The sequence below is a fragment of the Castor canadensis genome, chromosome 13, assembly GCF_047511655.1.
Source record: "Castor canadensis chromosome 13, mCasCan1.hap1v2, whole genome shotgun sequence".
In the NCBI taxonomy this organism is placed as follows: domain Eukaryota; kingdom Metazoa; phylum Chordata; class Mammalia; order Rodentia; family Castoridae; genus Castor; species Castor canadensis.
This window is the reverse complement of record NC_133398.1, coordinates 5,838,536-5,862,297: the sequence shown is the minus strand read 5'-3', so window position 1 is coordinate 5,862,297 and position 23,762 is coordinate 5,838,536. Positions and strand designations below refer to the sequence as shown.

The 23,762-nt window shown below is 47.2% G+C and overlaps 1 protein-coding gene across 2 annotated transcripts in view; it reads left to right on the top strand.

Annotated features, from left to right (window-relative positions):
- The window catches only part of Abl1 (ABL proto-oncogene 1, non-receptor tyrosine kinase), a 117,205-nt gene that overhangs the window by 84,498 nt on the left and 8,945 nt on the right, over positions 1–23,762 (top strand). For both annotated transcript variants that reach the window (XM_020185284.2, XM_020185292.2), the window contains exons 2-7: positions 4,168–4,341; positions 4,835–5,130; positions 12,329–12,601; positions 19,193–19,277; positions 20,051–20,228; positions 21,942–22,126. In XM_020185284.2, coding sequence (XP_020040873.2) covers positions 4,168–4,341; positions 4,835–5,130; positions 12,329–12,601; positions 19,193–19,277; positions 20,051–20,228; positions 21,942–22,126 — 1,191 coding nt within the window. The remainder of the gene's footprint in view (positions 1–4,167; positions 4,342–4,834; positions 5,131–12,328; positions 12,602–19,192; positions 19,278–20,050; positions 20,229–21,941; positions 22,127–23,762) is intronic.

Genomic DNA, 23,762 nt, shown 5'->3' with positions numbered 1-23,762 from the left:
AGTCTAGACCAGATCCGCCATATCGGAGGATCTTTTGTAAACATTTTTCATCAATGACTCACAACTTAGAGAAAGGATTATTTTTACATAAAGTGATCTTTAAGTTATACTTTAAAGACCCGGACCATTTCCTTAGAATACTTTCCAAACAAGGGAATCATGCCCAGATCCAGTGAGTTTTGTGGCAAGATTCTTACTGGATTTTTAAACAATTTGATACAAACTAATTTGGATTCCAAGTGCTTTTTTTTTTAGAGGTTTGGGGGCATTTTTCAGATGTCACCAGTTCTTGGTGTTCAGCTGGCTAATTTTAGTGACTTTTGGAGTGTCACTGGTGAGTGGAAACCTTTGTGTTAACTTAAAGCAAAATAATAGAATGGGTTTAAATTTAAAGATCCAGATCTTAAGTATACTTAAAACACAACTTAAAGGATGCATCAGAAAATGTTCACTAAAAAAGAATTAAAAATAGCAGATGCTAACATTTATGTCCCAAGACTTAAACAATCGCCAAAAAATCCACAGGGCAAAGAGAAGAGGGGCTATACATAGGGCATTGTTTTTGAGTAAAGCCTTTAGGCCTTTCTGGGGGTCTGACTTCCTGACAGTGGGGCTGGAAGAAAGTTCATGTCTTAAGCAAGAAAGATTTGAGTACATTCTGCAACTTGGGCCTTATAAGCTGTGATCATTTTTAAGGTTGACGAGCATAGTTCACAATGAAATGAAGCAAGTAACTTGGCATTTGTGCATCGTGAGTCAATGTTGACATCAGCCTGGATTGGGAATTGACTAGAAGGTTTTGGTGTTGGACTGTGGCTACACTTTGGAGTCTTGATCCAGAGGCATGCATGAGCAATACTTCCCTTTGGGCTTTGGCCATTAATTTGTGGAATGGAGCAAGAACTGGGGGAGAAAATCAGAGTGCCTTGGATGGCCCAACGTCCTGTTGAATCAAAAAGCTGTGGGAGGCTTCTTCCTTCCTAACAAGGGTCTTACCCCTTGCATAAAATCTCATCATTTCTCCCCCAGGTTAGGGACAGCCCCACTTTAACCTGGACTTCAAACTTTGAATGGATGGTCACCTCTGGGCTGGTGTCTGTGTTCTGCTTACTCCAGGTGTTTTCCAGGCCACTTCCCCTGATTATGTAACTTTGATCAAATCCAGATGCTACAGAATGTTTGATAGAGGAGGTCAAATGGCATTTGAGAAGAAAAGCATTTCTGTATTCACTGCTTGGGTTTAATTTCCTGTGTGGGCCTGGTCTGTCAAAGTTGTGTGCTCCTGGCCCGAGGTTGAGGCACTGGGGGAAACACACAAGTGTGTTTGCAAGACGTCTTTAGCGGGCTTCCCTCCCCACTGCATTCGTGTTAAATGATCAGTTATGTAAGGCTCTGTTGACTTCTTTTTATAGGGTATTCTAGTTTTGTAATTGTGTTCTGATTATAAAAGTAATCCACAGTCATTGTAAGAAAGAAGCCATAATGCCAAAAAGTATAAATAAAATGAAACACTTGTAATCCCTCCACCCTGAGTTAACCACCACTCACATTTTGGTGAAGTTTCTTCTGGTTTTTTTTTTTAACTTTTACAAAATTGGGATCATGCTCCATATACTAGAGTGTAACAGAAACACTTAATATATTATTAAGAGTATATTCCCAAGCCATTAAATATTTTTTTCCAAAAATATTTAGGCTTTCTTTTTTTTTTCCCTCTGTGCTGTTACAAACCCAGGGCCTCACACATTCCAGGCAGTGTTCTACTACTGAGCTATACCTTCAGCCCCATCCAAAAATATTTTGAATAGATTTTTAAATATATCCTATTTTATGGGTGGATCATAAACTAGCCACCTTGTATTGATGGATACTTCGTACTTTTTCTTTTTGCATGCTGTTATTTTAAACCAGAGTGTACAGATCGTTGTGTGCATCTCTTAGAATAACTTCCAGAAATAAAGCGAAGATTTTGAGATTCTTCAGACTTGGTTCCTATTCTTGTCCTCCTGAAATATCAGAAGAATGTATCCACCTTCCACTAGCATTGTGTAAGGGTGTCCATCATTGATGTCTTATCCACACTGACTGTCAGTGCAAAGAAAATGTGTCTGCCAGCTTAAAGAAGAATTTGCATTTCTTTGATTATAAGCAAGGGTTGACACATTTTCCATGTTCACTGGTGATTTTAATTTTCTGTGAATTGCCTATTGTGGGTTTTGTCCACATTTGTGGGTTGTTTTCCATTGTGGAGAGATTTCTCTTTTTCTTATTACTATGTTAGATTCCTTTTACCTAACAATTTTCCTTCATGTACTACTGATAACAGATTCTGTTTTGACTGGATTCCACTTACCTGGCTTGTTAAACTCACCAGCACTCTCCTCTTCCCTCTGAAACAGATGAGTGCTTCAGGAAGACTAAGTAAAGGCCTGTAACTTTAAAATTGCTGTGGAATTAGGTGTACTAAAAAAAACCTGTAACTGATCAGAATGGATTGTAGAAATCTGGAAAGATTCTGCAGTGGGATTGCTCAGCCCTGAGTTGGTGTGGATGAGACTGCCCACGTTAGTAAAAATGATGGTCTGTTTCAAGCATTCCATAGTACTCCATGAAAATGTACTGTTAGCCTGTCTCGTGTATTAAAACATCCGTGCTTCACCAGCTTTTTCAGGTATTGGGCCGGTCCCTGATCCGGATGGTGCCGGGAGTACTTTGAGAGCCCTGTAGTTACTCGGAGTCCGGGGCCAGCACATCACTACTCTGTTTCCCTGGCTGGGAGATGGCAGTAGGACAAGAGCTTCTTCCCTGAAATTGCCGCTACCCTTGCAGTGATAAAGAGAAATTACTAAGTGTGGCAATAACATAATTCAAAATTTGCTGTTAGAAGAACGGTTCCTGAAGATTTGCTTCTGTTAGCAGTGCAGAAGCTGGCATTGAAAGACTATGTTATTGATGTTGACTTCTTCCAAAGATTCTTTAGATATCATCCTTTGTTTCTGAAAGTTCTCTAGTCACAGTTCCGAAAGGTCCACAGGTGTCTTGTCTTGTCTTTGATGTGAATGCAGAGTCAAGCCCATCTCTAAGATGGGGCATTGCTGCCCAAGGAAGGCTGTTTAGGGGTCCTCTGAATCCACGTAGAGGAAAGTCAAAACATAGTTCTGCTTTGTTACCATTTGTGTTTGGCTCACTTGTACATCTTTCCATTCTTTTCAAATCAGAGTTTTCCCCTTTTTCTTTTTTTTTTAAATTTAGTTTCTTTATGTTGTTTCCTTATCGTATTTGGATTTCACTTCATAATGTCCCTTAATATATCTACTTGGAGTAGAGTTGCTGGTTTAGAAGAACCCTTCTGCATCTTTTAATCACAAAGAAATTCTAGCGTTTAACATAATTCAAGAAGAGAGAGAGTTTGTATGAGAGTGTGCGAGTGAGTGAGCTGGGATGGTTGGCATGCCATCATGCCTGGCTGTTGGTTGTAATGGGATCTTACAAACTACTTTTGCCCAAGCTAGCCTCAACCCACTATCCTCCCAATCTCAGCCTCCCAAATAACTAGGATTACAAGTGTGAGCCACAGCACCTGACTGATTTAAGTCTTCTAAAGCAAGAAACTTGGATTCCATATTTTAAGCATTGGCAAAGACATACGAAGTTGTGTGTTACCATTTCTGATTAAATTCATGTTGAATTAATGAATTTGAAAAGCTGAAACTATTTGGGAATAGTAATTACCACTTTAGAATGAAAATACATAGTGTTTTTCCACAAGGTTCGGTAAAGAGCCCTTTTTGAAAAACTCCTTTGCCAGGCGCTAGTGGCTCACACGGGAGGCTAAGATTGAGAGAATTGCTGTTTGGGGCCAGCCCAGACATATAGTTTGTGAGGCCTCATCTCCAAAATAACCAGAGCAAAAAAATGGACTAGAGAGGTGGTTCAAGCTGTAGAGTGCCTACTTTGCAAGTGCAGGGCCCTGAGTTCAAACCCCAATTCCACCAAAAAAAGGAAACTCCTTTCTTACTACTGCATAGTACGTACAGATGCTAAGAAATGAAGTAAACTAGGAATCTGTAATGTTGGAAACAGTCTTTGTCTTCCCTTGCTTCTGAAAATAAAGCTGTGTTTCTTCAGTTCCTCCTTTTTCATCTCTGTTCTCTGCTTGTCTTCCAGAAGCCTTACAGAGGCCAGTAGCATCTGACTTCGAGCCACAAGGCCTGAGTGAAGCTGCTCGGTGGAACTCCAAGGAAAACCTTCTTGCTGGGCCCAGTGAAAATGACCCCAACCTTTTCGTTGCACTGTACGACTTTGTGGCGAGTGGGGATAACACCCTCAGCATCACTAAAGGTACAGGGTGCGGGTGGCCACGGTAGGGCTAGTGGCTTCATTTGCCATGGCTCACTTCCTGAGGATCCCCTTCTCAGGGGAGAGCTCTGTGCCCTTCTCAGGGGAGAGCTCTGTGCAGTCGTCCTCGTACAGCTGCTTCCCTGTTTTCAGACTAAGGAAACCTAGACCTAGTACTGGAAGCACAGTTGTTTTCCTATGAAAAAGCCTTTTCCCCAAAAATGTTTGCCAACAGTAGGAGCAGAGCACTTGAGTAAGCATACTAGACTTGTAAAACTGAGGCTGCATTCTCCTCTGCACACTCAGCACACATGGGAAGCTTCACACAGGTACAAGCGTGAATCCCAGACACTTATAAATGCACCCTTATGTGGACGTGTTCAAATGAATCCAGTGTGTGGAAATTTGGAGATTGTTGGTAACCACAAAAGCAAATGAGAAGCAAGGAGGCTGGTCTTCAAAGATGATATGTCTGATTTGGCTCTCTTCCCCTCAGGAGAAAAGCTCCGGGTCTTAGGCTACAATCACAATGGGGAGTGGTGCGAAGCCCAAACCAAAAATGGCCAAGGATGGGTCCCAAGCAACTACATCACACCCGTCAACAGTCTGGAGAAGCACTCTTGGTACCATGGGCCTGTGTCCCGAAATGCTGCGGAGTACCTGCTGAGCAGTGGGATCAACGGCAGCTTCCTGGTGCGGGAGAGCGAGAGCAGTCCTGGCCAAAGGTCCATCTCGCTGAGATACGAGGGGAGAGTGTACCACTACCGGATCAACACCGCTTCTGATGGCAAGGTAAGGGGCGACAGCGGGCCAGCCAGGAGAGTTACTGCGACAAAGCCCAACCAATAAGGTGTTTCAAGATCTTCCAGTAAACAGCAGGAGTCATTCCATTGGCCTTTATTGAGAGTCAGTCACGTGATAACACCTGGGCCTGGTATAATTCTCTTAAGGTAATAGGAATATATGTTGAATTTTAGACACACTTACGTTAAGACTTCTTTTTTAAAAATCTCTTACAATGATAGTAAGTCATCTTCAATGAGAAAAATTCAAGCAATAAGTAGGTATTTTTGAAGCAGAAAACCTCTTTAATAGCACCTCCTAATAAGTCTAGCATATGGCCTGTGTACAGATAAAATCACACTCTGTGTGTGTGTGTGTGCGCGCGCGCGCACGCATGTGCACAGCTTTTAAACAAAAGTGGGATCACATTATAGCAGTAGATTTCTAGACCCAAATGATACTTTCATAAAGGAGTTGGTGTATATGATTTTGTGGTCTTTGTATAAACAGTTCTTAAAGTCAGTGAAAGGAAGGAGACGTCAACATTTGCCTAGTTCCACTGTGGGGACCTACTGTGTGCTGGAGCATCTTGCAGGCATCTTCTTAAGTCTCACCTCAGGGCTCTGGAAAGGTACTGATGCAATCTGCATTTTTGCATTTACAAAAAGAGGCTTAGAGCGATAAAGTGTCTTGTTCTAGATGGCCTAAGGAGTAGCTGAGGACGGAATGAGGCTGGGATTCCACACCCGCTCTGCTGCACTAGGCTCCAATGAGGCACAGTGTAGATGAGGCACAGTGTAGATCGGAAGATTGTTGGGGAGGCGTAGAAAGCAAAAAACATGTAATGTATGTAATGTGCACACATGGTTTAAAAAATACAACAGGGCTAAAGGGATGACAGTGAAAAGTAACTCTCTCTCCCAACACAGTTCTCCTGCCCAGGGGCACCCAGTGTTAGCAGTTTCTTCCAGACTTAATTGGTGTGCATCTGCTTATCTTTACAAAGAGGCCCTGGTGATGCAAGCTCCATGCTGTTTACCTTTCTTTCCCACCTGATAAAGTGATTGGGAGCACATCTTACTGCGGCACACTTGAAGCTGCCTCATTCCTAGTAATGACCCTGCCCACGAATGAACTGTCTTTGATTTCAGCAGTACCCTGCTGGTCCACTTTTAGGTTGCATCCAGTTTTTTGGTATTACAAATAGTGCTGTTATGAGGGGCTTCAACCCCTTTTAAGTCCTGGGCCCTCTGTAATGCAGCATTTTGTTTCTCTACTCCATGCTTACACAAGGAACAGAGCTTCATAATTTTTATTTACCTTCCTGTACGTAGTACATTCTGCTATTTTATATTCCATTCTGGTACATGTCAGATTTTACAAATTCCTGGTCATAATCCACTACATTTGTTTCACAGACCCAGTGGCTCATATCCTGCATACATAGAAGCCAGAATGGATTGAAGGTTATACACACTTACAGCTTGTGTACATATTGCCCAATCACCCTCCACAGACATCGTACAAATTTGTTCTCTCACAAACAGCATCTGTGAAAGTGTCATTTCCCTCACCCTCACCAACAGTACCATTAGACGTGTAGCACCATCTTTGTCACTCTGGTTGGCAGTGTGTGTGTGTGTCACATTCTTCTGCCATTTATGAGGTTCATCCTTTTCCTACACATAGAACTATACCAAATTTGCATGTGTACTTGGGCCTGCTGGTCCCTGTTCCCTCCCGTTAGTCTGTTGTCCGTGTGCCCACACCAGACTTTGGTTGCCGTTTCAGCATCTGGTGGGCTAGCCCCGTTTCTAGTCTTTGGGGCATTTTCCGGCTGTCCTCACACATTGATTGTGCCATGTGGATGTTCCTGTGCCTCTTTTTCAGATGTTACTTCCTTTATTCTCATGTCTTTGGTTAAAGTCCTCTTGCTAGTCTGTGGTGCTTTCCATCCATTGGGGGTATTGCTAGTGATTTGGGTACAGAAGCAAATCCGTTGTTGAGATGTGACTAGAGATGGGCCTCCTCAGCCTGCATTATAGTTCTTCTCCCAAAGGTGGGCTAGGCCTTTCTGTTCGGCCAAACAGACTCCAGGGTAGTAGTTCTTTGAAAGAGTCTTCAGACTACAAGGTTCTTTTTTAGTGACTCAGAACACCGGGGTGCACCCCCTGGGAGGTGAGTTTCTGGAGTGAACAGTTTGCTTCCCTTCTGTTTTCTCTATCCAAGTCACGCTGCACCAAGATCACCTCTGGAGGTTTGCTGTGAACAGGAAAATGGTATCTTCCCTAGAGTTGTTTAATCAGCAGCCTTGGAACAGATGCAGGCAGGCATAATCTAGTTTGACAGCTCATTAGCTGAGGTTGGTCTAAAATACTGTTCAAAGAGGGAAAAAAAGGCCTGTATGTGAGATGCATGATTCATAGAATTCAAGGTTCATTTAAGGAGGAAGCTAGCCCCTGTGTCTAAAAGCTGATTTATGCCAGGTGGGCTCCTTTCATTCCAGGTAGAGCACTGGGCACTCATTTGATCAGGCAGCACCCCCACTGAGCATCTCATCAGACTTTCCCAGGCATTGTGCCCTCTGCCCTGCTCTGGAAAAGGCTGTCTCTTGGAGACTTCTCAACCCTTAGCAGAGGCTCCTCTCTGCTTGGTCCAGTGGGATCATATTTCTGGAGTGAGAGACTGGTGCCAGGATGGGAAGAGGAGGTACCGCAGCTCTGTGTTGGACACTGGGGCTCAGTACTGAAGAATGCTTCTCACATAGCAGAGCTTTGATACAATCCTCTCTGGATTTCTAAGGGGAAATTTTAAGATGTTAGAGGGACAGGCCAGGACTGACTAAGCTTCATTCTTATTTTCAAGACAGCTGATCTTTAGAAAACAATAGAATGTAGGAGATTTTTCTGCAGGGCCTAAAGGATTTCTTCTTCCTCCACCCTTTTGGCTCTTGTTTACCTCTCTCCTTTTGTCAACCAATCCAGGGGCCACCAGCTCAGGCCCATAGCCGATGACTTCAGGACTTCATACACTGGAGTATGAACTCAGAGCTTCATGCTTGCTAAACAGGTGCTGTATTGCTTGAGCCACTCCTCCAGTCCTTTTTGCTGTGGTTATTTTGGCAGTAGGGTCCCATTTTTTGTCCAGGCCACCCTGGACCAAGATCCTCTTGTTTTATGCTTCCAGCCATGACTGGGAATGACAGTCACCTAGCCTTTTTCCCATTGAGATGGGGTCTTGAGAACTTTCCTACCAGTACTAGCATTGAACCTCAATCCTCCCAATCTCAGCCTCCCAAGTAGCTAAGATGCTAAATAGGATTGAGCCAGCAGCACCTAGCTGCTTCAGGATTTTTTATCTGAGTGGAGTCCTCCCTGTTTCCTAGCAGTGTGGTCCCTGAGACTTAACCAGTCCCTCCTGTTCTTCCTGCAGTGACCCTCTGTTAGCATAGCAGAATCAAGGACCAGGGGTTCTTCACTACTCCCTCATAAATCGTCCTCTGTACTGCTCATTTCTCCACACCTCACCTGCTCCTATGGGGGGGCCACTGTTCATCCCACAGTTCCAAGAGCCCTGGGTAGTCTTCCTCTTCTCCAGTGAGATCCTCAGTGCACATTATTTCCATGGTCTCTGAAGTGACAAGAAATGAATCTGGGCTTACATACTGGCAAGGTGGCAGGCAGGCTGCTACAGAGCCTGTTGAAGTTCTAGGACTCAGCCACCCCTGAGTGACGTAGCTGTGCGGGCATCCTGGGGGAAGCCTGCTGACTGGCTGCCTTCCTTCCAGGGGAGCTGGAGCATTGCGTGAAGTGCTGGGCTTCTGCTTCCCTGTGGGTCAGCAGCTCACTTCCTGGCCAGACAGCGTGGCCAAGATGGGACTCCAGGCCTGAGGCAGCCAAAGGTTCATGAATCTGAGCTCCACTAGGCCTGTGAGTGTGGCATCAGGGGGAAAGCCAGTTGTTTCTTTGACAAGTCCTGCCGTTCAGGGTCCATATGTAATTAAGAAGAGGCAGCAGCCCTGGCTGTGCACCCCAAGTGTTTATGAAGTTGGGCGTACAGCACAACGACATGCCATTCTCTCTGAATGTGCCATGACCTGGTGGTTACTCAGTTCACCAGCAAAATGCTGCTCCACAACCAGAGTGAATCAGAAGGAGGCCACCGAGTAGGCCCAGTGGGACACGGAGACATGGCTATGTATACTTGAGGAAGGACAGTTTTAATATTTAAGGAGTGTCAGAATGTAAATTTTAGGTTGAAAGATGAACTCAGTCACAGGGTATGTAAATTTAATTACTGGAAACTTTGAACTTTGCCCATTCAGTGAACTCTCTGAACTCCAGTGGGGCAGCCTGTAAGGGAATTGAGCAAGTCAAGTACAAATTGCATGAGCTGGGGCTTGGGGGCTGATAGTGTGTAGTCACTCCTGAAGGTGCTTGAGGCTGGGCTAGGGTGGGGAATGAGTCTCGCTCCCAGGACCCCTGCCCAGGAGCCCCGCAGGTCTCACAGGCTCTTTTGCCTCACACTGCAGGAGGGGTCAGCACATTCTGGCTTTTCTCTCCTCTCCGCAGTCCTTGGTAGGGAGGCCACCGTCCCTGAGCTGACCCGGCCTGGGAGAAGAGGGGTGGGGACATTGGCAACCTGCAGTGCAGCTAGTGCACAGCTGACGCTCCCTCCTCCAAGGTGTGGTGCAGGGATCAGGCACTGTCCCTGTACCCCACTTGATTTCTTTGTGAGCCACAGTTGCATCCATGACTGACTTGAAGAGAATGCTGTGGATGTCGTGTGGGTACTGAGGTAACAGCACGTCTGAGTGCCATGTGCACCCCTGTGGCTCACGTATTCTCATGCAGCATGGTCGTTGCTGCCAGCTCAACATGTGACCCTAGAGCCGTTCATGTAGAGGCCTCTCCTGTCTGAGGTGTTAAAGTGGGACCACCTTACCTGAAAGCCTACCACTCAGGGCCCCAGGGCCACAGCCTCCACATGATGGCAAGCTTCCCAAAGCTTGGGAGTCTTTCTGGACCAGTCTTGGTTTTCTTAGAATTTTATTTTGGTAGGGTTGTTACCAAAGGATAAACCTAAAGTTTGCCATTGGCCTCCTAGGTTTTTTAAATGTTTGTTTATGTCATCTCCTCAGACAAAAAAAAAAGAAAGAAAATCACCTTGTTACTAAATCCTCTTTACCCTCTTGAGGGTCATAGGTCACATTAACTTGTTAATTATTTGTTTCGTTTTGTTTTTGAGACAGGGTCTCACTACATGGTCCATCCTCCTGCCTCAGCCTCCCTCATGCTGGGATTACAGGTGTGATGCACTGCGCCCAACTCATTTTCTTCTTCTGAAAATGCGTTCACTATCTAATATTACAAACTTACAGAAAGTGACTATGTTAGGCAGTTTTCAGGAACTGTAGTGAAGTAACTGAGGCAGCTAAGAAAGGATGTTTACCTTGCTCTCAGTTCTGAGGCTGTTCATGTGCAGGCTGTGGCAAGGGCCTCTGGGAAGCAGTGGAGGAATGCGTGCAGAAGCAGGTGGTCACCTCTCCAACCAGGAAGCAGAGGAAGGGAAGAGGGGCAGGAGAGCTCCCTGGGAGCCATGTACAAGTTCAGCTCCCAAAAAAAAACTGAGTGAGCCAGGACAGCTCCCAAGGCATTTGAGGGCATACCCCTAGTAAATAAGATCTGTAAGCCTCCCGCTAGGCTGCACCTCTCACAGATTCCACCACCTCCAAATACTTCCTCTCTGGGGATCCAGGCTTTACCACAGGGACCCTTAGGTGACACACACACCATAGCAAAAATGATGCCTGTCTTAACACCCGCCAGAGGCTCTGTTGCTGCCATGTATGTCTCAGGCTTTCTCTTCCTCTGTTTTTTTTTTTTGTTTTTTTTTTTTCTCTTTTAAGTAATAAGAGGGGATCGCTGCAACTGAAGCCTAACCCTGTTCCTTTCTCCCCAAGCATCATCACTGCCTCAGATCTGTATTCCTTCTCCCTCAAGACTTTGGCATTGGGGCAAGTCTTCTGAATGCCTTGTTGTGATTTGTGTCTTTCCCCCATGAGCAAGCCAGGAGATTCAGCTTTGTGCCTGGAGCCCAGGTGTTCTATATGGATTTTAATATGGAATTGGCTTTAGTAAGGGAGCATACCCTCACCACATCACTGCAGCAAACTAAGGAGAGAGGAAAAGGTGGCCATCACCACCTACGTTGGTGCTTTCTGCCAGCCTTCCCTCCTAGTCCCTCTGTCCTGTCCAGATGAGAACTCTGCAGGAAGCATTCCCACACAGGCTCTGGATCTCAGATAGAGACTCAAATGCCCTCCTGCCTTAGGGCCTTTCTACTCTTCCTTACCCACAAAGGAAAAGGCACAGGCAGCCCATGTGGACCTTCCACTGTGATTGCAGATCTTGGCCTCTGATGCTGCCTGTTCAGCCTGAAGTGAGCACGCAACAATGCAAGGGAGATACACTTTTTTTTTCTTGAGATACAGATTGCATTTAGGAGTTCTCATTTTCTAATCATTGTGTCTGAGCTTATCCATTTGTAACTATAAGTTAAATTATTTACATGGTTTTCTTTTCCAACTAGCAGTACTTATTATGTACTTATTCATGAAGCCTCATCAACAACTATTCTCAGTGCTAAGCCTTGGGTGTGCTAGGTAAGCACTCTGCTGCTGAGTTCCAGTTACTGAGTGCTTACTATGTGCTCGTTTTTTGTTCTCAGCATTAAGGCTACTGTACAGGAAGATGGCTAGACCTTCTCTCATGGAGTGTACATTCAGTTTGGTGGAGATGGCCAGTAGTTAGGCAAGTAAACAGTAAATTAGCAGCTAGTGAGTATACCAAAGACAAATGAAAGCAGGACAGGACAGCCCTCAGTGGTTTGTAGTCCGGGTGGTCAGGGAAGACTTCATGACGTTTAAACTGATCCCAGTAGGGTAAGAGAGACCCGTGTGGAGAATTTTAGGCAGGGGGAGCAACAGGTACAAAAGCCCTGAGGCTTTTTATTGTGCCTTTCTACTTTAGCAAACAGATTATCGTGTTTCTAGAGAACAGTGCTGTCGGTGATTTCCAAACCGTCCAGTGGGAAGAACTGTTCATCCGAGGTTCAGCGTGCATGAAGCAGGGTTCATTCAGACTGCCCTGTTGAGTTGTTCGACACTATTGCTCTGCAGCTAAAGGCTGTTCCCTGTTCTTCTTAGCTCTACGTCTCCTCAGAGAGCCGCTTCAACACTCTGGCTGAGCTGGTTCACCATCACTCCACTGTGGCCGACGGGCTCATCACCACCCTGCACTACCCAGCCCCCAAGCGCAACAAGCCCACCGTCTACGGCGTGTCTCCCAACTATGACAGGTGGGAGATGGAGCGCACAGACATCACCATGAAGCACAAGCTGGGCGGGGGCCAGTACGGGGAGGTGTACGAAGGCGTGTGGAAGAAGTACAGCCTGACGGTGGCCGTGAAGACCTTGAAGGTAGGCCTCTACGGCCCACGACTCCACCAGTGCCAGGCAGTCGCCTTCTTGGCCTCCTGGCATCAGCAGCGCTGTTTCTGTGTTCAGGTTGAATCCGCGTCGGTCTGTGTCTCCGTGCAGGAGAGAGCTGACAAGTGGTGAAAAAGATGAGTCACTGGAGTCCTTGCTCTGTGGCGCGATTGTTTTAAATCCAGGGTTTCCGTTCCGGGCGTGTGGCAGGACATCATTTCCTACTGAGAGTTAAGAGAAGGAGAGAGGAAGGAGGAGCTCTTACTAAAATTCCTCCAGGACTTTGGAGGGCCAATTTGAAAGGCGAGTGCAACGGGTGGTCTGGCTGCTCTGGGTCTCAGCACCACAGGCCAGCATGCCAGACTTCCCTTAGCGGGTGCGGGAGCCCCCACTGGCAAGGCGTCAGGAGTGCCTCTCCACTGGAACTTACCCTCTCTTTGGAACTGTGACAGCAGCCTTCCTGCTAGGGAGCGAGTGTGCTTTCCAGGCAGTTTGGTTTCTCGTAGGAAGTTTCCATTCTTAGTCCTCTGCCTCCTTCCCAGCGTGATCCAAGCTTTTCCCCGGGGCGAGAGTGGCCCCTAGTGTTAACCCGTGTTGCTTGCTTCCACTTGTTTTAAATTAACTCTGGTAGCATCAGCCTGTACATAGCAGTTAAGAGAGGGGCCCTGTTTTGGAGCTGTTGCAGGGGGTGGGGGGTGGGGTGGAAGAACTGAGACCTGCGCTGTTGGGAACACAGACCCAAGTTCATGTGTGTTCATGTCTATGTGATGGCCATAGGTAATGCTTGGGACCTGCCTGATGCCTTCCCTCAAGGTGTTGGCCAGCAAAGAGAGACTACTTTAGAGCAAGGACTGCATGCTTCAGTCCTGGAAACCAGAAGTTCCTTCCTTATGTCATAGCCCTGGGGGACGAGACTGATGCTTTGGGTGGCAGTGACGTGCTTGGGGTTACCTTGAGCACTCCTGGATGTTTTCCAGACACGACTTTTTTCAAGTTAAATATTTGTGGCATTCCTCAAATCTGTTGGCCAGGTCCTGGGCTCAGCCCTTGGCTTAGGAATGAATGAGGCGGAGTTCTTCACCATGGGCACTGAGGAGTGTAGGTGGAGGAGACAGAGGCCGCATAGCAGTGGGTGGGTCTGGTCAGGACACCATTGGAGGCATGTGCTCAGAGCTGTGCAGAGAGGGTCCAGAGCTAGATAGTGAACCAGGGCCGTGCAGTGGCAGCAGCCTCGAACCCCAGCAGAGGTTCTATGGTTGTCCTGGAGGAGTGAGCAGCCAGCGAGGGCGGGGCTGGCTGTTGAGGATGATCATGACCTCTGAGTTTTACAGAGGCCACTGGGTGGAGAACACCAATGCTCCATGGCCAAAATAGTGTGAACCTCACAGTCCCCACATGGCAGCCAGGTTCTGGGGTAGCAGGGTTTTTTACCTGTACGCTAAGTTTGTAACCAACTACAGTCTTTTCACATGGGATCTCAAATAAAAGAACAGAAGAAACAAAACACCCACTGTCCTGCATCTGCCTATTGCATTGACTGCTGTAAGGGGTGCTTACGGGTGCCCAGTCCTGAATTGACACTGGATAGAAGGCCAGGCCTCGAAAAACAGGGCCTTCAAAGCTCAGTAGGCTAGAGGGCCAGGCCTTACCCACAATGCTTGTCCAAGATTCACAAAAATAGAACAAGGAAGAGCAAAAGCAGAGAGGCCAACAGTGAAGTGATAGAAGTTGCACAACCTGAAATACGGGAAGCCCACCTCTTTGTAGGGTGCTGGGCACTGTTTTCTGAACAACCAAAGGGAGATCACAGAGGAGGGGCCACTGGAGCTCACTGCTGGGGCAGGGCTTTTCTGTGCCTTCTAGTGGTCTGTACTGTGCTTTCTGTTTCTCTGTTGGTGAGAGTCTTTTTTGTGGGGGACAGGAATTTGAACTTACAAAGCAGGTTGCTCTACCGCTTGAGCCACACCTCCTGGTTTTCCCAAGACCTATTGACTTGTGGCCCCACTGGTGGTAGAGAATGACAGGACCTGTTGCATGGGTGCCTTGAGTTGTCATCTGGAGTATGGCCCTCTCTAGAGAGAGGTGAGTTAAGAGGTGGTGCTGTCCCTCCCTTCCTCCCCTGGCTCCACACAGGCATTGCCTCAGGCATCTGCCAGTTTGTCAAGGAAGATTAGTGTCGAGTTTGGGTTTTTATTCCCACTGTAGAAGTTGAGAACTTTGGATTCCGAGTACGCTAATGGCAGAGTTCTGCATGCATATAGCCTGTGGCAGCTCACTGCATCTTCACAACCTTGAGACACTCCCTTAGCACAACCTTAACAGAATCCCCACTTTGAGCCTGGAGGCTGAAGCAGAGCGGTTGACTGAGACCTATGATTCAAATTCAACTCCAAAGCCTCGATTTTTATTTTTTTTCTTCTTTAAACTAGTAACTCGGGTTCCTGTTCTTTAGATACCATGGAAAATAGCATAAACCTCAGTCACACCTTTTTAGAGAAACCTCATTTCTCCCTCTCCCGCAGTGACTCCCCTTGCAGGCTACAGCTACGATCTACCTGTCTCCAGAGCTCCTTGACAAAAATGCTTGCAGCCCTGGCCCAGGCCTCATTCCTTCAGCAGTCTCACTGAGCACCTGTCTCCTCCCCTCGGTCCTGCTAGTCCAACCCTGTCTGTGTTGCTGGCCCTCCAAGGATGAGCCAGTATCCTCCTTAGCCAGCAAGCACTTCATGTTGCACCTGTAAGGCAGGTGCCTGCAGAGCAGAGGAAGGCCACAGAGAGCAGGGAAAGACCAGGGTCCTAGGCTGAAGCCTGTTGGCTGGGAATGAACGGCTCCTTCAAGTTGGACAACTTTCAGCAGGACATGGTACTTGCTGTCTACACTAAAGGCAGAATGCTCATATTCTCCCCCTTTCACTTTTTCTTCTCCTCCTCTCCTTTCTTAAACAATTTTAACGAGTTTCATTATTCTATTTCATACATAAGTATGAAGCACAGAAGCCCCCCACCTTTTATTTTCCAGTGCTGGGGTTTGAACTCAAGGCCCAGCACTGTAGGCAGGCGCTCTGTACTCTCCCACCTGAGTGAGCCACGCCTTCAGCTCTTCTTTTGCCTTAGTTCTTTTCCAGGTAGGGTCTCATGTTTTTGCTGTGGGCCAGCCTCAGACTACAGTCCTCTTACCTATGGCCTCCCATGTAACTGGAAACACAGGTGCATGCCACCGTGTCCAGAGAAGTCCAATGTTTTAATGAACTGTATTCTAAAAGTTGGTTTGTAAGTCACTTTTTTCTATGAAATGGTCTGTAAATGGAAGAATTTGGAAATGACAGCTGTTGGACCTGGCATGGCACTAACTCCAGCTGTTCTAGAGGCAAATATCGGGAGGATTGCCATTCAAGGCCAACATGGGCAAAAAGTTAGTGAGACCCCTCTCAACAAACTATCTGGGTGTGGTGGTTCACACCTGTAATTCCAGCTATGCAAGAGGCCATAGGTAGGAGGATCACAGTTGCAGTAGATCTGAGGCCAGACCCAGGCAAAAGTGCAAGACTCTATCTGAAAATAACTAAAGCATAAAGGGCTGGGGCGTGGCGCAAGTGGCACAGCACCAGCCTAGCAAACATAAGACCTTGAGTTCAAACCCTAATACCATCAAAAAAAAATTTTAAAAGACCCAGAAACCTGTTGATTTAATTGTGGTGTTAACATTGGCTCATGAGCTGACAGATTCACTATGGAAACAGTGGGGAACAGCAGAACTTGGGAGTAAGTGACACACACACAGCCGTCTCCCACCCCGTGTTCACAGCTTCCCTGCCTCACATGCACACTTGGATTGCACTGCAGAAGGCCTTCCCCGGAGCTGCCCCGCTTCACACCCCTTCATTGGGCACTTGTGCCACATTTTGCAGGGCTTTTTTGACTTTGGAAACTGGTTTTTGGGGAAGTTGGCTCTGTGGTAACGTTGATACTTGGCAGTCATGTACGGGCTCTGTGGAGGATAAGGCTATGCACCAGGGAGAGAGAGGCCGCGCAGCCCAGGCACTAGGGTCACCGCCTTTGCTGTGGCCGCTTGCTCCTGTGAGATTGTCGCTCCTTGAGGTAGACTTGTGTGGGTGGAGCTATGCTGCTCGGGGCTGAGATTTCCACAGACTCCTCAGTGATGTGGCTTCTGATGGGCTGGTCACTTGACTTCAAGTCCCTAGTCTGGTTTGTGAACTTCCTCCCTCTGTCCCACTCAGAAAATGTCCCATCCATCTCTCCAGCATGTTTTTAGTTTTGTACCCACTGGGCCCCTCTCATGGCAGAGGCTGGTGTTTCACTGGGCTTTGTCACCTCACTCACTAGCATTTGGCTAAAGCCAGAAACAGAGGTGCAAACCCATTTATTGACAGGAGACATTCCAGGCCAAGGTCTCTGCTGAGAGGGAGGCTGAGAGCCCAGGGCAGAGCCATTTCTAGCAACTGGGCCCTTTCTCATGCTCCAGAATCCCTCCACCTGCAGAGGCCAGGGAGCAAGAAGAGAGCTGATAAAGATCGTGGTGAGGCGTTGCAGCTGGGAGAATGAATCTGGAAAAACCAAAATAAACAATTTTAAAGTCATTGTTCACTAGCGACCTGGGCTTTCTTTCATGCAGGCAATATATTGAATCTGCTTCTTAGGAATAGAAGTCAGCGGTCTTAATAAAAGCACCACTGATGGGCTGCTGACCACTCTTCAGCCTTTCATGAAACACTGTGCATGAGGTGGATAGAGGTAGTCCTCCGTTTTACAGACAAGCAAACAAGTTCAGAAGGTTCAGTGTACCAGGGTCACACAGCAACAGAGCGGTCGGTATAACTGACAAGCTAGCCATCCTTACAGCTACTCCGTAAGCCATCCACACGTTCATCTGCATCTGGGCCAGGCCAGCAGGGCCTTTTGAAGAGACACAGCTGCCCATCTCCTCCCTGACAGGCTTTTCGTAAAACCAGCTTTCACTAAAACCATTCCTCCACAGAAACGCGTCTGCACGTTTTATCTTGCTGTGTAGTGGAGAAACTCTCTTCAAAAGGGCAGTGGAAATTTTAAAAGCAGAGGAGCATCATAGTGTGAGGCTGTCTCCGTTAACACAGCCACAAGTATATGTTCCTAGTGGTGGTTTAAATAAGTTGAGCTCTGTCTGCTTCCAGCAGGGGGAGATAAATTCACACTGATTTTTCTAAAAGACAAAACAGATTTATGGCACCTTCCATGTGTCTGCGTGGTCTGTGTGTACATGTGTATGTGTGTGTGTGTATGTGTGTGAGAGAGACACAGAACAGAAGGGGGTGTTTTGAAAGCCCTGTTGTTCCTGCCTCAGATATCTATTACGCGAGTGTTTTGGAAAGGGTCGGTAGTTCACAGGCAGCTGGTGTTTCTGAGGTGATTTCCTTGTGTGGATTTTATCTTGCAATACAAAAGCTTCACTGGAGTTACTTTGTGAACACACTGCTAGCCAGGGGGGATTCCCATCCTATACTGATGGCCCGGGCTCACTGGGTCCTGGCAAGTGTTATCTCCAGCCTTTGACATTAGTGTGTCACCAGGTACCTCAGAGTGCCACACATTGAGGAGCAGAGGGGACTTGCAAGAATCAAGCCACCCATGGGTGGCATGGAGATGAGACTTGGCACAGTGACTGCCAGTGATGTTGAGGAGACATTAAGAGCAGCTCCCTGGTTTAAAGATGGCTTCTCAGTTCTGTCCTGGAGTCCTTTGCTAAGTGGTAATGGGCTGGCACAACTCTGTTAGCCGTGGCTTGCTTGTAGGTGTGGCTGACCACAGTTGGGAAGATCCAAGGAAAGGTAGACCCATCTGCCCTCTGGAGTTTCTCTTCATCACGAAGGAACTAGGGCAGCCATAGCACTGCCCTATAGCCATAACACTCCCATAGCGAGGGAGGGGGAGACGGAGGTGGGGGGGCTTCAGCCTTTTGTTACCTGAAGAGGCAGGAGCAGTGGGGAAAGCTCCACGTTTAACATAAGGTTTGATAAAGCCTTCCCCTTGGGGATCCTAATTTTCAAGAAGTTCCCTCCCTCCCATTGCATGCATCTTCATTCTGTCAGGCAGCTCAGGCTCCCTGTGGACACTTGCAGGTGGCCTGTCACCTTCTTTGCCTCCAGAGCCAGGCTCTTGCAGCTGAGCAGACCCTGCCATTCACCACTGCCTGCTCCTGGTTGTGATGGCTGGTTCAGAGGGCAGTGGCTTAAGTCACAAAGGGCTGACCAATACAGGCAATGGCAAGGGGGCAGCATAGTAAATACCGTCTGCATAGTGGCCACCAGAAGCAAGTCACCAGACGTGTAGGCCACCTCTTGACTCGTGAACCAGTAAAGGATTAACAGCTCAGCCCCAAAGGGGAAATTCTTGGCACCACTGGAGCGAGACTTGCTTACCATGGAGCCTGTCCACAGCAACATGGCAGTTGAGAAAGGTGGCTGGGTGAGTGGGTATGGAGCCCCCCTCCCCCCACCCGCCGTGTGCATTGGCCATTCAGGCTGTTCCTTCCTCCAGAAACACTTCCTTGCGGGCAGAATTCCAGCTCATTTCATTTTCCTTTTGCAGGAGGACACCATGGAGGTAGAAGAGTTCTTGAAGGAAGCTGCGGTAATGAAAGAGATCAAGCACCCTAATCTGGTACAGTTACTTGGTGAGTGAACCCCGTGACACGTGCTATAGAGGACCCTCCACTCTGAACCCACCAGGGGCTCCAGCTCAGACACCTGTGCTCTACCAACATTGGCTGTTGGTAAAGGAGACCCATGTTGGGTGGGGTGTATGTGAGAGAAAGCCTGTATTTCTACTTTAAATGGCTACCTGAAAGCTGTCAAATGCAAATCTTAAAATGCCTTTGGAAATATTGGGATTTTCAGGAGCTTTCTCACCAAAGTGATTCTTAAGTAGACGTAACTGTTGGGGGGCAGCCTGACAGTGGCTTAAGTGATTTGGTGTAGGGCCTGCTCTTGCTTTGAGACTCAGTGGTAGTCTCTCCCTGTGTAAGTTCAGGTTCTTGGGCTTGAGAGGAAGAAAAGAGCATAAGCATCCCCTCCCAAGCTGCAGGTGCTCAGTGCCACATTAGAAGTAGGGACTGCCAGCTGCTGGTGGCTCACACCTGTAATCCTAGCTACTTGGGAGGCAGAGATCAAGAGGATCGAAGTTTGAGGCCAGCCTGGGCAAAAAGCAAGACCCTATCCAAAAAACATCCAACACAAAAAGGGCTGGCAGAGTGACTCAAGTGGTAGAGCACCTGCCTAGCAAGTGTAAGGCCCTGAGTGCAAACCGCAGCACCACCAAAAAAAAAAAAAAAAAAAACAAAGGTAAGGAACAGGGCCTTGGGGCCTGCCCTGTTTTGAGTGCCAGTTTTCCAGGCTGTTCCCTCGGTAGCAGAGCCACACGCTGAAGCCCTCTGTGTCCTGTTGGCAGGTGTCTGCACCCGGGAGCCCCCATTCTATATAATCACCGAGTTCATGACCTATGGGAACCTATTGGACTACCTGAGAGAGTGTAACCGGCAGGAGGTGAGCGCGGTCGTGCTGTTGTACATGGCCACCCAGATCTCCTCGGCCATGGAGTACCTGGAGAAGAAGAACTTCATCCATAGGTAGGCCTGCTGGGTAACCTTGCCATGGAGCCTGGGCCAGAAACCCAGGTACAAGGTCTTGTGGCTCATCCTAATGGTGCTGGCAGTCATTGGCCTTTGGAACAAAGCAGATGCTAGGTGCCTGGCACAACTGCTTCAGGCAGTGGCCAGGACGAAGTGCAGCCAGGCCCAGAGCCTGCACTGATAGGGCAGCTAATCCCCAGGTAACAGATATTTCACTTTGAACCATTTTGACTAAGTGGATATTAAATGGACTTTATGAACGTCGTCTTAATAGTCACAGCTTCCTCTGAAGTGTACTGCCCATCAGTAATGACCTCTGCCTGGGGGCATTTGGCACTGCTTCTTACAAATTCACGGTAAAAGCCTGTGCATGAATTTTGTTTTGGCATGTGTGTGTTTTCCTCCCTTCTTTTTATTATCATTTCATTGTCCACTTAAGCTGCTGTCATCTGGTTCAGGGATGTTTTCCAGGATTGTAAGAGTTGTATATCTGCAGGCCTAAATTAAGCATCTTTACTGTTTAAAGCTTGGAGTGTTCTGACCTTCAAGCATGCCACAATTATCTTGGTCCTTGCATGCTTTGCCAGTGGACATGACTTCCTAGCAAAGTGATGGCCTGTGCATGGCATGGCATAATGGACTTTGCTGGACTCTTTTATGCAGGATGTTCTCCACGCCACCATTGTGACCTTTCCTACCCAATTAACTCAAGTGTGAGACCTCTACATGAGATTTTACAGCCAGGAATAAGAGTAGGGTGTGTGAAGTGCTGGCGGCACCTCGTAAGACAGATTTTCTCTGCTCCACGAGAGCTCCGGCCAGATGCTCCTGTCACTCAGCAGGGTGAATCCTCTGATGCTGCAAATTGAGATTTCCTGACTTCTGGTTTGCCTTGCATGGCTAGCTCCATTCCCTCTCCATTCAGGCAAATGTAAAGTGCTTTACCAAAAATCCTATTAGGTACAACTCTTTGGCGTTTAATTTCTTTCACAGTGCTGGTGATGAGGCTTCCTTATGCAGCCATCGCCTTAAGCCACCGCCTCTTCTCCATCCTCCCACTTTGCCATGTGATTTCATGGTTAACATCCATGAATCAAAGATTAGAACCCCTTCCTTCCCGGGAGAAGCAGGAGGCAAAAGGGAGCAGATTATCCCAGGGGGAGTTTTAGAATTCATTTGGGTAAGCATCAGGAAGGAAGAGGAGAGTAGGGGGGTCACAGTTTGGGAAAGAATATCTGTCCTGCCAAGTCTGGACAGGATGGTGGAGACTTGTTCGCTACAGTTGAGGGCTGGGCTAAGCGTCCGTCCCCCTGTCTGGTGCAGTGCAGCACTGAGCACAAACAACGCAGATTATACTTGGTGTTCTCTGGACATCGGAGGAAGCGCTTTACATGGTAATTCATTACCATCCCCAGTAGCCTGAAGAGGTGGCCCTCTTATTATCATCTTCACTTTACAGATGAGGTAACTGTGTCCTGAGCTAATTAACTTGCTCCAGGCTATAGTTCCCGGACCCTCTGCTTCCTGCCATTGTGGTGGTAGCTCCAGGTACTTGCTAATAGGCTGGTGCTGCTCCCCTATTGGGTGTTAAAGCTTCCCAGTACCAGGCTTAGTTCTCCCAGTCAGAATCGCACCTCTGCTCAATATACAGGGTTGCAAAGCTGGGAAGCTCTCCAGGTGTGCTCACAGATGAATGTTTTCCTTTCTCAGGGATCTTGCTGCCCGAAACTGCCTGGTAGGGGAAAACCACTTGGTGAAAGTGGCTGATTTTGGCCTGAGCAGGTTAATGACCGGGGACACTTACACAGCCCATGCAGGAGCCAAGTTCCCGATCAAATGGACCGCACCCGAGAGCCTGGCCTACAACAAATTCTCTATCAAATCTGACGTCTGGGGTAAGGACACTGCACTGGGCCTGTCCAGACAGCAAGAGCACGTGTTTTCTCTTCTCTCCTGGCTCCCTCCCCTCCTCTTTCTTGCTCTTCATCTTTCTTTCCTCATTACTCTTTGTTTTGTTTCGTTCTCATTTTAAGATCCTGCCTCCTATTTTTTCACCAAAATGAAGTAAAAGGGATCTTCTTAAACAATCCGGAATAATGTCCTTATTCTCACATTCCATCTTTGTGTCTTTGTTCCAAGTCGGTTGTGTAGATTTGCCGAGGCAGCTAGCTGATCATACATGCACAAAGAATCCCCTCCACCACTCCGCGCCCCTCCCTCCCCACTGGCAGGGAGCACTGTTTGGTTAGGTTAAACAGGATACGTCACTCTGAAGTTTCATGTATTATTTATTTTTGTTTTCTAAGAAACTTTTTACTATGACAGGTTGTGAGCATATGCTAAAGAAGATGCGATTATATGATGAGCACTTGCATGCCCACCACCTTAGGGTGCTCTGTACCCACCCGCTCCCCCGACCCTCGTTATTTTGAAACCAATGCCAGATGTCATGTTTTGCATATAAATATTTCAGAATTAGTTTCTTGCAGAAGGCTTTATTAGCATAACCAAATTGCTACCCCTAAACTTGAGAGTCATTTCTGAATGTTTTCAAATACTAGTGTTCACACTTGAGTTGAACCATGAAAGTCATAGTTCCTTTTGCAACTTGAACTGCGCCAAGTGCAGTTCACACGTTGCATTAGCTGATGTGTCCCTTAAGTCCCATTCACCCGTAGTTCTCTCTCCATCTGTATCTCCCCCAATGTTTAGTTATCGGTGAAACTCTGCCACATGTCCTTCAGAGTCCCACATTCTGGATTTGGCTCATTGTATCCCCATGGTAACTGCAGGATTCCTAGCAAATGGAGTCAGAGCCAGAGAGCTTCATCACATTCTGGTTGATTTTTTTGGTCTTTCACTAAGAGTATGTCAGAGGAGGTGGCGGGCTTACAGGTCTAATGGGCACTGAATGCTTGGTTTTCTCCCTTTTTTGATTTTTTTTTTTTAGCAGTTATTGGTACCCAGTGCTGAGAACCACTAGTTTACTACAAGTTACCAAATGGTAATTCTTTAATTCTACCATTCTGTCATTCTTCAGTGCTAAAAATGGAACCCAGGGCCTTGCACACCTTAGGAAAGTGCTTGACTACTGAGCTATATATACTCTGGCCCTAATTCTGTCATTCCTTATTCATTTGTTAACAAAATACTTTTTTTTTTTTGACAGTGCTGGGGTTTAAACTCAGGACCCTGCCCTTGCTAGGCAGGTGCTCTACCACTTGAGCCACTCCTCAGCCCTTTTGCTTTATTTTTCAGATAGGATCTTGCATTTTTGCCCAGTCCAGCCTCGGGCCTCCTACCTGTGACCTAGGATCACAGGTCTACACCCTGCTGATTTGTTGAGATGGAGTCTCACTAACTTTTGCCTGGGCTGCCTCATACCGCAGTCCTCCTGATCGCTACCTCCTGAGATTAGGTATGAGCCATCACATCCAGCTGCAGAACACTTCCACAGAGAAGAAACTGCACCTTATCTGCTTGGTTACGCTATGAGAAGTTCATACAGGAACGGAAGGTCAAATGTGTATT